At 38.2% G+C, this 16,555-nt stretch overlaps 1 protein-coding gene across 1 annotated transcript; it reads left to right on the top strand.

Annotated features, from left to right (window-relative positions):
• The first annotated feature begins 11,233 nt into the window (after window positions 1-11,233).
• On the top strand, window positions 11,234-13,800 carry LOC121809140. Its single transcript, XM_042209681.1, has 4 exons — window positions 11,234-11,245; window positions 11,692-12,171; window positions 12,373-12,459; window positions 13,355-13,800. The coding sequence occupies exons 1-4, from the start codon at window positions 11,234-11,236 to the stop codon at window positions 13,502-13,504; spliced, it is 729 nt and encodes a 242-aa protein (XP_042065615.1). The 3' UTR covers window positions 13,505-13,800.
• The last annotated feature ends 2,755 nt before the right edge of the window (window positions 13,801-16,555 follow it).

Below are 16,555 nucleotides of genomic sequence, written 5' to 3'. Positions count from 1 at the left end.
CATACGTTCCAAAGGGACACGTGAAAGTTGTCTTCTCCTGATCCTCGGGATCCACATAGATTTGAAAATACCCACTATACCCGTCTAGGAAACAGAAATATTGCTTGCCCGCCAGCCTTTCCAGCATCTGGTCAATGAAAGGTAGAGGGAAATGATCTTTCTTGGTCGCTTCATTTAACTTCCTATAATCGATGCACATCCTCCACCCAGTTACTAGTCTAGTGGGCACCAACTCATTCTTGTCGTTCTTTACCACCTGAATTCCTGACTTCTTGGGTACCATATGTACTGGACTAACCCATTCACTATCTGGTATGGAATAAATGATTCCTAGGGAGAGCAGCTTCAATACTTCCTTCACCACTTCCTCCCTCATGTTCGGATTCAATTTACGCTGAGGATCTCTGCATGCTTTTGCTCCTTCCTCCAAGCGGATGTGATGCATGCACAGATCGGGGCTGATTCCTACCAAGTCAGAGAGTGTCCACCCAATAGCCTTCTTGTGTCTCCGGATCACATTCAGCAATTTCTCTTCTTATCCCTCGGTCAAGCCGCTGTTAATAATTACCGGGAAATTTTCATTCTCCTCCTGATACGCATACTTGAGTCCTGGTGGAAGTGTTTCTAACTCTTTCTTGGGAACGTCTTTTTCCTGGGGCAAGGGATTTTTTTCTGTTGCTTCCGTTGTCATTCCCTTCGTCGACCCAGCAGAACCTTCCACACTCGCCACATAAGGTGTATTCCTTGACCTAGCTATCTCCGGGTTTGCACAGAATTCCAGAATTGCTTCAGCTAACTCTTCATCTGATAACTCACTTGTGTTCAAGCATAACTCACTTGTGTTCATTGCTTGACACCAACTGGCCACTTCTCTATCAAATGGCATGACTCATCTCAGAATTCTCAATCTGTTCCTGCATTAATTCGGTCTCAAGATATTCCTGGACCAAGGGGTTCATTACATCCATAGCATGCAGATTTTCAACGTCAAGAGGTTTCTTCATTGCCTCATCTACACTGAATGTATATTTCTCCCCATTATAGTCAAGGCAAATTGTTCCATCAAAAACATCAATGATAGTCTTAGCGGTACGTAGGAAAGGTCTCCCTAAAAGTACTCCGCCAGACTCTGCGGACTCATTATCACTCATCTTAATCACATGGAAATCAGCCGGGTACAAGAAGTTATGTACCTTGACTATCACATTCTCAAGTACCCCTTCAGGATAGATGCATGACCTGTCCGCCAATTGGATCACAACCTTCATGTCTACCATGCCTACCCCCACTAATTTCTTGTATATGGAAAGTGGTAACACATTTATGGATGCACCTAAATCGCACATAGCGTGCTCGATTTTTACATCACCAATAGAGATGGGTAAGGTAAACATACCTGGATCATTGCATTTCGAAGGCATCCTCCGCTTTTGAATCACTGCAGAGACATTCTCGCCTATCAAAATTTTTCCACTGGGTCTAGCCTTCCCAGCTATAAATTCCTTGATGAACTTGCTAAACACCGGAAATTTCAAGGCCTGTAAAAATGGTAGATTAATCTCAAATTTCCCGAAAATATCCATGAAGTCCACCGGTTCTTCCTTCTTCTTCTTGGCTTCCCCCCGACTTGGGAAAGGCTTCAGTCGCTTCCCTGCTCCTGTAGAGCTTTCAGCTAAGAATTCTCCAGTTTCCTCCCTTACTGCCTCGTTCTCCAACTCCGGCTCTAGATCGAGGAAAAAAGGCTCAGCTGACCTTGGCAAGAGTTTCTCCAAATCCCCTGTCTTAAGATAATCCTTGACCCAGGAAGTTCCTCCCTCCAAGTTCCTAGGCCTAGGAATTGTATCCTCGTCCTTGCCTTCCTTGGGGCTTGTCGCTTCTTTCGTTCTTACCACTGGCCCATCATATCCTTTCCCGGATCTCAAGGTAATCTGACTTATATTCGCTCTATCCGGCGGTCTTACGGAGGCGGGAATCTTCCCTTCATTTCCCCTCATATCACTCAAAGAAGTGGCTATCTGGGATAACTGCTTGGCCAGCATATTCATTGCTGCCTTTTGCTCCTGTTGAGCTTCTTGAAGCTTGTGCACTACGTCATTGTTCGATTGCAGGTTGTTTTGCATATGCTGCTGAGAACTGACGAGATCGTGCACCATATCATCGATACTCTTTGGTGATTTCGATGGCTGACTGGGCCCTGGACCTATGCTCAGAGTCGGTCCACTCACTTGACCCTGACGAGCGTTTCCTTGACCTCCTGAAGAGATGTTGTATTGATTTCCTTGACCCTGGTAATTGTTCTGAAAATTCCTTTGGTGCGGTGGTACATAAGAGTTCCCTTGACTGTTCTGATTTCTGTTTCCCCAGCTCGAGTGGTCTCCTTGGTTCCGATTGATCCAGCTGCCCTGCCCCTCTTGATTCCTTCCTGACCAGTTACCTTGTCTTTCGAGCTAAGGTGCAAATTGCTGACTTTGTTGTGGTGCCGGCTGATTCTGCTCATTGTCAGTCCATCTGAAATTTGGATGGTTTCTCCAAGGCGCATCTCTCTGTCTCCCTGGATTCCAGCTCCCATCGGGATTCCAACTTCCCATTGAATTGAACTGGGCCTGATAATCTCCTTCCTGGGTCCCGTAATATTGCTGAATTTGATTATCTCCTGGACCAGGAGATTTCTCCTTCCCTTGTGAAGCCAGTAGAATCGTCTTTTCAATCGCGTTCAAAAGAGCTTTCTCGAGCCTATCAATTCTTGCTTCTACTTTGTCATCTTCTTGCTCTCTTACAACATGCACCGATCATCTCCTCACTGCATTCCTAGGGTTATCGTATGTTTTTTTAGCGTCGATCAACTTCCCCAGGATTTCTCTTGCCTCACTTCCTCTTTTTCTTGTGAAATTCCCTCCACTCGAGGAATTCATTAGGTCCTTTGACTCAGGAGTTGCCCCTTCGTAAAACAGAGAGTAGGTCTCTGCCTCTATCATTCGGTGGTTCGGGCATGCATCCAACAACCCCTTGAATCTCGACCAATACTGACTCAGCGATTCATCGTATTCATGCTTACACTCTAGTATTTCTTTTTTCAGTGCATTCGTCTTGTTGGATGGGAAGAAATAATATAAGAATTCCAACTTGAAGTCCCTCCATGTGCGGATAGAATCTGGGGGCAACCTCAATAACCACGTATTAGCTTCCCCCTTCAAGGTAAATGGAATTGCACGTAGGCGATAATCCTCCTCTGTTGCATTATTCGGCCTCTTCTGAATACCACACAACTTACTGAATTCATTTAGGAACTCATACGGACACTCATTCCTACGCCCAGAGAACGTTGGCAAGATGCCAAGTACGTTTGTCTTGATCTCAATAGTCCTCTGGCGTGGATTCATCACTATTGCTTGAGCTGGTTCTCCATCTAAATGGGCAGTGAGCGAACCGATCTCTGGATCTGGATCTACTACTTGCGCCATGACTACTTCCTTTGCTTCCCCTGTTTCTGACTCTGTTTCTGATTCGGGTGGTGACTCTGGATCTTCGCGTCCTAACGACGTCCAAGATTCGTCGCTAGTAAATTCACTCGGAAACGAATCTCCCGTGGTGAACCCTGATCTGGTGGTCACAATAGAGACTGTATCCTTTACCCGCCAGTTAAACTGGCCGTGCTTCCACACAGATGAGTTGCTCCAGTAGGTAGATCTTGAGCCTCTGCTCATAAACTACAAATAAAAGAGAGAGAAAATAAATCAAAACAATTTACACCACACGCTCTGAACACTAACACAAAGCACGCCATCCATCCCCGGTAACGGCGCCATTTGAAGTGCGTGCTCGCTAAGATATGACTCAGGAGCGGAGTGAGCAAGTGTGCACAGAGAAAGTTAATGCAGATGCTCGGTCAAGACACCGCGCTTCTTAAATCCACTGGATCACTAGGTCCAGGAACTCAAGGAACACAGAGTGCTTCTGTCATTGGACACACTCGACTCCCCTTCAACAATTAAATCCCTCAACCCCAAATACTATGGATTAGTATAGGGAAGCGGGGTCGATCCCACGAAGATGGATTCGTAAAGTAGTGCTTAGAGACTCTGGAAACAAGCGGCTGCTGCTACGCAAAGGGTTGAGAATTTTACCTAACTCTAGTTCTAGGCACGAAATGTAAATGCTAGACCTAGGAAACTGTAAACACACTGACAGCAAACATCATATGACCGCGAGGTATTAAAATCACTTCCTAGACCGTGTAAACGATTCACTAATTAAGACTAGACAGAGAGAATAAAAGCAGTGGGGACCATGACTCCAAATATAGCAAGTACGGTAAAAGCTGCAAACAACCAACTCATGCCCTGACTAACAACGACATGCATTTTCCTAACCGACTCAAATACGTAAATGGAGAAAACAGAGCACCTACCTAGATTCAAACAGAATATAGAAATCAGGACACCGGAAACTTGCTACGAATCGGAAATGCATCAGATCGACATAAACTAGGCGAAGCGAAATGGAAACACGTAAACTAGGCATGAAATTAAATCAACACTGCTCAGATTCACGTCGGGTGCTTAATCCACTCCGGATCCAAGCCATCCAACAATCATCAAAATCAACTCCATAACTCCGATTCTTACAGATCTGCTCCGATCAACTCCGAATTCTAACAATCACAAACAATCCTACAACATCAGCAAGACAAAACCCTGATTCATCCACAAACAAACTCCATTCTCCCAGATCCAACCACGAACCTGCAATAATCCACGAAAATAACCAACTCCAACAATTCCAACTCCAGAATTCAAGTAAACACAATCAACAAATAGAAATCAACACGATCAACATAAGTGAAAACGAAACTTGCATTAAGATAAGAGAAATATTAAGCAAAGAAACAGAGGACCGAGCTTCGAAAAGCGGAGCTCGGCGAAATCAGCAAAGTACGAAAACAGAAATTAAATTGTTTCTTCGCCCCATAGAAGGACGGTGTTACAACCCACAAATACTTCCGAGAAAACTAAACGTGAACCCCAGTGCGAACCCGAGATCCTCCGCGAATTAGAACCCAAGTGTGTGAAAAGTGAACTTAAGCTACAGGTTGTTAGCAAGGCCTCCAACCGAGAAGGTCCCTTCAGCTTGCATGCTTCTTCCTTTTATAGATACGGACATAGCCTTCTAGAGTCTTCGTAGAAATCCCTATTCTACCCTTCAACTCCGAGGCTTCCTCCGTCAAGCAATTTTCTTCATAATGTCCACTCTTTCACCAGTTTCCTAGGACCATGCAAGCGTCCTCTTCCTTTCCTGGATCTAGCGAAAACCTTCACACACCTGGCTTTAAACATGCGTTAGACCTAGCGTTTTCACAAAATAAAATCCCTAGACCGATGCATGAATTTAGTCTTATCAGTCATTTATCTTTATAGTGAAAGTCAAAATATTTATTCTTAGTTACTTTACTCTATATTATTTATTCTTTCTTCATCTCTTCACCTTTTTTCATTTCTTACCTTGCTATTCTTTTTACCTGACTCATTTAACACAATTTTTCTAAAATTGGGTGCCGGCTATTTGGTCGGTTAACCGACCCCAAAATTTTGTCAAAAAACTAACCGGAACCAACCCGATCTCAAGTTCGGTTACTTAATTAACCGACTTGGTTAGAAACGGTCGGTTATCGATTATAACCGAACTAACCTAATTGCTTAAAACAATACACTAAATTCTTCTATTTTGACAAAGTTTTAAAGTAAATTACAATTTCTTCTATTATTAATTAAAAATATAATTATTATTCAAATTGTTTATGGTTTTAACTTTTAACTTTTCATCTACTTTTTTTAATTATTATTATTATTATTCTATTTACAAGTAATGCATAAATTGTTTAGGCACTTTTAAAACTTTTCTCCAATAATAAGTGAAGGGTTATTCTATTTTTGAAATAGTAATGCTTAAGCACTTTATTGACTTTGAGATATAAATTTATAAGTATAATACTATAATTGATATTGTTGGCAATTGAAACTAAAATAATACGTATATTACAACTATCCCACATCGGTATTCACATAGACTTGAAACCACTATATAATTCTAATGGGTCACTCCTCCTATCACCAATTGGTTTTATGATGGAACCCATGGATTTCTATCATGGTATCAGAGCGGGTCGCCGACTGTGGGTCATATTTAACTGACCCAGCAGTATATCTGGGCTGAAACCGAAAAAATGACTGGCCCAGCAGTATAACTGGGCTGAAAATTTGGGCCAATGGTCCAATCGATCAGAAAAAAAGTCCAACCCCTCCAAGGTTCACCTTGAAGGGTTTGAGGGAGAGTGTTGGCAATTGAAACTAAAATAATATATTACAACTATCTCACATCAGTATTCACATATACTTGAAACCACTATATAATTCTAATGGACCACTCCTCCTATCACCAATTGGTTTTAGGATGGAAACAATGGATTTCTATCAGATATAATTGATAGTGACACAAATTAAAATGGACTTTTTTGACATTGCAATACGAGACTTTGACAAAATTTAGATATAAATTTCAATTTCTTCCATTGTGACAAAGTTTGAAAGTAAATTATAATTTCTTCTAGTATTAAATAAACATATAATTAAAATTAAAATTGAATTTAATTCTGTTATCGGTTATAACTGACGGTTATCAGTTATAACCGATGACCGACTTTGAGCAAAACGTAAAACCGGCACTGAACCGATAACCGACCGGTTCTGGTTCGGTTCTCGATTAACCAAATAATCGAAAACCGTTTACCCACCCCTACCCCACATGCAGGAGGACACGCAACCACAAGAATTAGCCACTTTTAATTTCTCAATCATTAATTGTAAAATTCTAAACTGGATTAAATCAGGCCTTGTGAAATGTGGCTCATTAGGTTTACCATTTGGATCAAATTCCAAAGATTTTATCTCCATTTTCTATCTTTCCAACTAGTTGTTAAACGACTAAAATAACATTGTTAGTAATATTAAAAAAGAGGATTATGTTAATGACTCAATTCTCAATTGACTGCGAGAACAACTGGTGTAGGGTATATAGACTAAATGAGCTCTCTCACCTAAAATGCTAGTTTTTTGGGCTGAGTTTTCATGTTTATTTTGTATTAATTGGTGATTGCATTGAGAGCCTGAACCACTGGACAACGAACTCACCGTGACAAACGAGTACGTTTGAGGATAACTCGGAGTGGTGACCCACGAAGTGGTGGCCGGACAAAGAATCCGCCGTGACCAATGAGAACTCGGAGTAGTGACCTGACAAAGAACTAGCTATGACCAATAAGGACGTTGACCCTTAAAATGAGGGTCTAATGTTACGGACTCAATTCTCATATCGATTATGAGAACAACTGGTGTATAACATATAAATAAAATGAGTTATTTCGCCTAACATGCTAGTTTTTCGAGCTGAATTTTGCTATAGCATGTATTACTAGATTAGTTATTATTATTACTAATATTATTTTGAGTAGCAAAGACTATCCATAAATTAGTGGAAATTCCTCGGGAAGCGAGATTATTATAAATATTGTTGGGTTGGCGACCTAAAGATGACAAAAGCTTGGTAATGCAAAGTGAGATTGTGAACAGCATTTATATAGGCTTCAAACGCAATTACTGGAATAGTTAATTAGATAATCAATGTATCAACGTTAGATGCTTCCCAATATCATTGAACTGATTTAACTAACGAGATGCCTTTATGTTCGTGTGTGCTTTGAACACGGCAGCTCTTTATTTTTATTTTATAAAAATAAATAGTATTAATTAATGCAAGCTCCATTCATGAAAATAGAGCTCAACATACACGGAAAAAAAAATTGTAACAACATTTTTATAGACCCTTCCATTGAAAGCTACACATAGAAATAATGAACATTTGACTCAGTGTGTTGCGTATATCAAAATTGTTCTCAATTTAATGCATAATGAGGCAAAGATCTCTGTTGGTATTTGATTAATAGCACACACAGATTTCAATTCATAAACATGCATAGTGTTAATGTTCAAAGACCAACACCCCGAGTCACTCAGTTGTCACACCACATGCATTTGGATTAAAAATTCAAAGAAGATTGATTAGATAATAAGCAAATGGGGAGAGATTCAATATTTTTGAAACATTATTTCTATTTTATAATTTGGATACAGTTATCGAATATTCCCACGCATTAGACTAAAATCATTATTGTAATAATGAATTGGTTAGTGTCATGTGATAAGATGTCGGGATTGAGTCTCTCTCCACGAGCTCGAGGATTAATCTTATCTTACCAAAACCCAAGAAATTAATTTATTAACTATAGAAATTAGAAAACCAAGACATATAAACTTTTAAATTAATTAAAATCATTATATATAGTATAAAAATATGTATAGATCATTTGTATTTCACTTAGAAAACCAAGACATATAAACTTTTAAATTAATTAAAATCATTATATGTTGTATAAAAATATGTATAGATCATTTGTATTTGACTCTTTGTTGCACATGGATTTTGGCCACCTAAGTGTTTCTTTTATTTATATATTCCACTCAATATATCATACTTTATTTTCTAAAATTTGAAGTACATTTAAGTATTTTTTTCACACCCCACCTGGTAAGTTAGGTCTTTATTGCTACAACATTTGGCACCTTTCTAGTTTTTATATTTTTGGTGAACTTAATATACATAATGTATCATTATATTGATTTATGACAATGTATGGTGTTTTTCCTATTCTTAATTCAAATTTAAAATACAAGAGTTAAAATCGAATCCCAAAAAATATGGTTATAAGTGCTGATTTTGCAATACCCTCATTTTTTTTCTTGATAATCCTATAATTCTGAACTTATAATACCAATTCAAGTTGACTATCACCAAATAAAAATTTATTTTTGAAGTGGGCCTTCAATTTCTGTAAGAAAAAGAGTTTAATCTTTTAAACACCAACTAAGGTTGCTGCATTACAAATATTTATGACTCATTCTCCATTAATAAAAATTTAATCATTTCTTTTTTCTAATTTTGTCTCATTTTATCAATTATAAATTAATATTCATGCTATTTCCAAAGTTCATATTTTTAAAAAATAAATGACATATTACCATGAGGTGGCCTGTAAAATTCTATTCATTTCCTAATGGTATAGTGGTTGATATTTGATGCAAAATGTCTCGAGTTTGAGTTTATCATGGTGCAGCATTTTGTTTATTTACTAAAAAATAAATATTGGTCCATAAAACTACGAACTTTGGTTTAATTCTGGTATTTCTCATGAACTTTAAACTTTGTTAAAAATATCACAATTTTTATATTTTGTAGTATCTTATTTTCAACTACTAGTCAATTACCATATCTGACTAAAGTATGTTCACTTTTTTGTTTATCCTACTTGGCCCAATATGAATACGGGATGCTATAATTTAACCATCCAATTGTGATAATCTTGGACTTTAATAAGATATAAACCGAACGGGCTCTAAAGTTGTTGCTAAGGGCATCCGCAATGAGGCGGACGATAGGCCGCCCGATGCCTCGGGCGCGCCATCGTCCGCCACTGTGGGTGTACGGACGATGCCCGATGCATCGTCCGCGGACGATACGCCGACGATAGGGCATCGTCCGCCCACTGTGGGCGACGCAGAGGATGGCGCGGACGATGCAACGCGTTTTCATTTTTTTTTCGAATTTTTGTTTATTTAAACCTCGTTTCTCATTATATTTTTCATATTTTTTAATTCGTATTTTAATGTATTAACTTTAAATGAAATGAAGGTTTTTTCCAATTTTTGTAGTTATTTAAATATTCAAATAAATAAAATGTTTAGGGCGGCCTTTAGGGCGGCTTATAGGCACCCCACTGCAAGTGGAAGGGTAGGAAGATAAAATGATGATGTGGCGGTGCATAGGGCGTCCTATAGGGCGCCCCATTCCTAAGGCCATCCGCAACGCTGTCTCTTATCCGTCTCTTAACCGTCTAATCTCTTAACTATTCATGGGCCCCACTGTACTTTTCACTCCATCTCTTAACTAAGAGACAACACCTGCAACCCTCCATCTCTTATCTGTCTCTTAACCATCTCATCCCTTAACTATTCATTCAATTTCATTTTTTATTTTTATTTCCAACAAATTCAATTAATAAAAACACACTTCATTAAATAAAACAAAATCACAACTTAAAATCCTAAAAAATACATAATTAAATTCATGGCAAAATAAATTAAAAAGACATAATTTAAAATACAAATTTATAGAAATTATAAAAACTACCCTGCCGGCGAATCATCCCCCGAAGGCGGTGGCGGTGCGCCGAATGGAGGCGGAATACCAAGTTGTCCCGCCAGATACACAATGCCGGCATGATGGGCTTGATATTGGGCGGGCGTCATTCGGAAAGGAGGGCGACCCTTGGGAACCCGCCTGGCTTGATTCGTCTCAGCCCCTCGTCCTTCTAGCTGCCTTCGCCGCCTTGGTCCCTTGCGGCCGACGGCGCACACGGGAGGACCCCCCTGCATCGTCTGCCGTGCCCTCAACCTCCTGCAAGGCAACCTCTTGTGCGGCGCTGCTTGAACCGCCCCCACTAGACGAGTATTGGCCACCCGCCGTGTGCTTCGTGCATTTCGAGGTCGAGCCCGTGCTGGACTGGACACCGCCGACCCACCTTTCGACGTCTTTGACAACCTCCCAAACATCGACATGTTTGAATTCTTTACCGTTGTCATCGAAATAGACTCGCAAAGTCGATCTCAGAATGTCGGCTCCAGTGGCTCCGCTTTGGTAATGAGCCGCTCCATTCTTGTAGATGCCGCAGAATTTTTTTACCTCTTTGTCGACTCGGTCAGAATGACTTCTGAGCATCTTCAATGTGCAGCGGCGGGACCCCTTCGGCTTAATCTCGTTGTAGGCCTCGGTGACCTTTTCCCAAAAGCACTTCCGGGATTGTTGATTCTCGACGATGAGATCGTACGACGCTGATCCAGGCGTTGTACATAGCCATCGTGTCCTTGCGGTTGTACGGATGACGACCTACATCCTCCTCCTCCTCCTTGGCTGCCTCCCCCTCTTCCTCCACGGCGTCGAATGCCCTGGAGCTTCCACCGCCTCGTCCTCCTTCCGGATTGGGTTCATCCGGATAATCCTCCCCAATTTCGGATAATCCCTGCGAATACCTCGGGGCAGAGGGACGAGCGTGTGCATCCACATCAAAATGGGGTGGTTGGTATCCCGCCGGCGTCGGCGAGCCTTGGGTGCCCGGCGTTGACCAACCGAAACCGGAACCACCCAAGACATTGTACATGCCCCCCAGTCGCCAAACGCGTTGATGTCAAACCCACCGGAGCCGCCAGATTTTTCGTCGCCGAACATTTTGTGATGAAAATTAGAGGGTTAGATGAAAATTGGAGAGGAAATGGAGATGATTTGGGAAGAATAGATGTGTGTTTGTGTGTATAATGAGGATGAAATAAGAGTATTTATAGAGTAAAAAAAGAAAAAAATAAATAAATAAATGGTAACATTACCGTTTGAATTTTTAATTTTAATTTTAATTTTTTTTATTAAATTTGCATTTAAAAAAATGATTTATTGTGTCAGCATGACGACGCGTCGCGGGTGATCTAATGCCCTAACAAAGTGTTGCCCTTCTTCTACAACAAAATGAAATAGAAGGAAATTCAAATAGTATTATATACGGGTGTTGCCCGCCAAGTTCCCCAACCCAACCATCTACCAATGGACTTCAAATCCACCGACGCCGCTCTCTGGAGAGAAACCCTCCTCTCCTACGATTCCGTAATCAAAACCCTCGGAAAACCCGACCTCATTTCCCACGACGATTTCTACCGCAATGACCTCCCATCTCTGCTCCACCAGCGCGACCCCAATCCCTACATCACCACCGCCGAACTCTCCAGACTCATGCAGTGGAAGCTGGCTCGCGGCAAGTGGCGCCCGCGCTTGCTCTCCTTCGTTTCCTCCCTCCCCGACGCCGTCGTCACCGATGCCTCCACTATGGCCTTTGCTGCCCTTCCTGACGTTTCCAAGGCCGTCTCGGCCTTGACGGTGCTCAAGGGCGTGGGGCCCGCCACCGCCTCCGCAGTTCTTGCCGCCTATGCGCCTGATGTCGCCCCCTTCATGTCCGATGAGGTATTCTGGTGGTTTTATTTATTTTTTTTCATTTCTAGGGTTAGGGATTAAAATTGGGGTTTTTTTAATATTAATTTGGGGGAAATGGAAAGTACGGATGGCTTCATTGAATTTTTTTTATGAGCTCTGGGATTATGGAGAAATTGCAATTGAAATTATAGTTTGTTGATGCAAATGTTTCTTATTATGCTGAAATATTAGGCGATGGTGGCTGTCCTTGGAAACTCAAAGGATTATTCGTTGAAGACGTATGTCTCATTTGTGGAAAAAGTGCAAGCTAAGACAAAGGTTGGCTGCTTTTTTCGTTTCTCTGATTGAACTGTGTTTTTAACTAGTGATTCGAGGATCTTCTGATTCAAAATGGTTGCATAATATATCATCTCCTACTCAGCAATTGGTTTGTGAGTGCCAGTAATCCAACGGTTTGAATAAGATTTGAGCTATTGTTTTGAAATTAAGTATCTTATGATCTGTTTTTAGAGCTGATAAGTGTCTTTTTTGCTAATTAAGAGTGTCTTTTAACTTTATGCTGCTGTAATCAAACCGTTGAGTTCCTAGTAGTTGAAGCAGATTGATTTCATTTCAGATTGTTTATCTTCTCTTTCTGGATTTGCTTTTGGTGATGGAAGCATGCATGTCCATCAATTAGTAGACATAAATATTGAGATATAGACATGTAATCTTTGGATACATATATCTAATTGTGTCATACCAATACTTTCTGCTGATGTAACTAAAATGTAGTAGTAGTATGTGAGACGAATCTCGTTACCTAGATTGATTCTTCCATGAACACTGGGAGCAAAACTAGTAATGTCAGCAATCTTGATGCTTTCCAATTTTCTTTTCCTTTTTCCTTCTTGGAAGCTTTTCTTGCTTATTTTCTATGCAATGACTCCAAATACTCTGCCGTTGTGAGACTTGTGTGTTTTCTACCTAGGTTAATTCCCTTTTAACAAGAACCATTTCCTGCCTATCCAGATGAACATATATTCAGTGATTATACGAGTGATAGTATTCATTAGTATTTTATGGTTTGTATTGAGCAAGTTGGATTTCTGAAGACCATTACGACAACTTATTGTCTCCTTTTGATTGTTGTTAATTAGTACTGTGTCTTAAAATGGTCCGCATGAGTTCAAATTCTCACTGTGTAATCACCTTTGTTGAACATTATTTTCAGGAGCTGTCATGTTCGGATGATGTATTCACACCATCAGATGTTGAGAGGGCGTTGTGGAGCTGTAGTGCAGGCGGCAAAGTGAGAAGCTCATCGAAAAAGGCAGATGAAGCCAAGCTGGAGCGTAAGTCAAAAAGAAAGAGGAAACAGTAACAGCCTGCAGTTATGTACGCGAGACTTAATATTTTGCTGCTGTGGAGTTGTAGTGTAGGAGCCAAAGTCAGAATCTCGTCGAAAAAGGCAGACGAAATCAAGCCGGAGCGCAAGTACAAAAGAAAGAGGAAGCAGTAACAGTCCGTGGCTAAGTAAGTGAAACCACTATATAGTATCCTCTATAAATATCTTCAATCAGTTTAAGCTTCACTTCTCAGTGTTTATGTGTGAATAAATATGAATCTAATTTTCTAGATTCGACTAAAGAATTCTAGTCCAACCAATTTTTATTTGAAGTCTAGCACAATGAATCGGTGTCTAATTTTCACACAGAAGGGTGTGATCAATTGCTAACTATTTAAATTGCTAACTCTTTTAACTCATCAACGTAGTGTATTAAAAATGTCAACACATAATTTTTTGAACTTCAATATAAAGTGTTGATATTATGTTTTTGACATTTTTAATGCACTGCTCTGATTAGTTAACAGAGTTAGTAAATTAAATAATTAGCAATATGACGCACCCCTACTATAGATATAACAAAATTATGAAATAACTCATTTTTTCAATCCAAAAGTGACGCATCGTTAGGGTATTAAATTTGATAGATACGGAATATCTACATTTTCTAGAGTTAACACTGATCATTTTTTCTAATCATCTATTTAAGAAATTGGGACGTATGATAAGAAGCGTCTGTTTTTATATGTTATGTGTTTCATCATGAATTTAATTTCCTACTTGAATTAGTCCTTATTGTATTATTTCTTCATAGTAAGAATACATTATCTCTCATTATTACATTTACAATGTTTAATTTTTAATCGCCATTTTACAACATTTTTGACATAGAATTACTGCCTGCCAAAATAGTTTTTTTTAGTATACCAAAATAAGAAATTATAAAAAATAAATATTACAATTGGAATCATGAAAAGTGAATATTGAATTCTAAAATTAATGGAATTAACATTTATTTTTAAAATTTACTGTTGTACCATATGAACTTCTGATACTTGACAAATTTAATTATTACTCCATATTATTAGCAAAATTATATCAAGTGTTTAATAAAAATATAAATATTTATTTGAGCATTTAATTAATTAATTAAAATGACCAATATAATTTGATGGTGACAAAAAAACTAGTGTTCAGACATTATTAAATTTTCTCTTGTTTCTCTGTTACAAAAACAAATACTAGGAGGAGTACTATTTTAAAATATAAAAAATTAAAAAAGAAACAGCAAAGAAAATAAAAAGGCGGCGTCGTTTTTGGGGCACGACACGACTTCAGTCTATATAGATTGATATACTCCAGTTGGGCCGGCATGATTGGGTCTGATAATTCCTTTTAAAACTCTACTTTTTTATACTCTTTTAAATAGGAATAAATTATTTTTTACAAGAGTACAAAAATATAATGATAGGTGATAAGAAAATATATTTGAAAATGTGACTCCGCAATCAAAGCAGCGTATTACCTTGATTGATCAATACAAAAGTGCATCTTACAATTTGTATGTTTGTGTATACATTTAGTGAAGAAGTAGTTAATGCTCAATTAAATGTCATAATATATCCTTTAAAATTTATGTTCGTCCAATAATGAAAAAAAGTAATGAAAAAGTGCATCTGACATTTCCGTAAATTTTTTCTTATTGTTGTTTTTTCTTTGAAATTATTAGTAGAAGAAGAACAAATAAATATGAGTACTATATAATTATTTAGGTAATTCGAACTCTTCAATTATCAATTAGAGGGAAAACATTTTTACCAGTATTTCATGATTGTTGATATAGTCAAATTATTAAGCATCAACCACACGCAATATTATTGTTTCAATAAGTGAAAATAGATAGAATGAGACGAAAAATAATTGCGTCATTGTCATTTATTATTTAGGAAAAGAAATTGTCAAGAGATTGTGTCCTTGTCATCTACTACTATAATGTCGTTCTTCGTATTTAGACCAAAACGACCATATTTTGATGAGACTACGATACACACGTTAGTTTATTTATGAAATTGGTATTTTTGATATATGAAAATATGAGAAAGACGGCAATAATAATAAGAAGAAATTGGTATTTTATTAAATACAGGTAATCTGCAATTTTTGAGTAGGTAAAATGTGGCACGAAACAATGAATTTTGGAAGGTGCATCATGCATGTCATGTGATGGGTTGGTTTATTTAATGGGTGACTACTAAAAGGGTTTTGGTCAATTAAACTCTCACTTATGAATTGCCTAATATTCATGTAATTATGAGTGAAAGTAGAAGGCAAAATAAAATAAAACTATACACTTATTTTAATAATGAATTATACTTGAATAATGAGTTATTTCTATATTTTGAATGACAAATGAAGGGTGATATTTCGATTTGATTGTGCATTTGGTTGGGAATTTGACTTTGTATTATAGGTGGAAAATTAAAAATAAGAAGTGGTCATTTAAAATTGTATTAAAAATAAAATTTTAAATTTCTACATTTGATTTGTTTGGATATAAATTTGTATTCTAGGTGGAACATGTAAATATAAAGTGAATAATGCAGATATATAAAAGTATACAAACCCAAGGAGTGTGGTCGAGTGGCATGAGACTCGTCCATCCTTAATCAAATGGTCAGTGGATCGATCCCTTCCTTTGGGTATGGAACAGTTATTACATAAAAGTACTAAAATAATATGATGGGGACCAAAAAGTCACAAAGTTAATGTAATAAACCAAAAATAATTTTAAGGCAAAATAATTAATATAAAGGACCAAAATTAGACTCTAGTCTTTATTTATTAAAAACTATGCTCATTACAACATAAAAAATATGCAAATGAGAATTGACTCTTTAATCTTTAAATGTGTGGGCCCACCAACCAACATTACTGTTAAGCCTGTAACATAGCATCCCAATGACGAAAACACTATGACCATGTTTGGTTGACGAGAAAGTAAAGTTAGCAAGGAAAATGATTCCTAGGAAAATGAATCCCAGGAATATGATTCCTAATAACTTTACTTTCTTGTGTTTGGAAATATCA

The sequence above is a fragment of the Salvia splendens genome, chromosome 6 (assembly GCF_004379255.2).
Source record: "Salvia splendens isolate huo1 chromosome 6, SspV2, whole genome shotgun sequence".
Taxonomy (NCBI): Eukaryota; Viridiplantae; Streptophyta; class Magnoliopsida; order Lamiales; family Lamiaceae; genus Salvia; species Salvia splendens.
The sequence above is the reverse complement of the archived record's forward strand: the minus strand, read 5'-3'. Positions and strand labels throughout refer to the sequence as shown.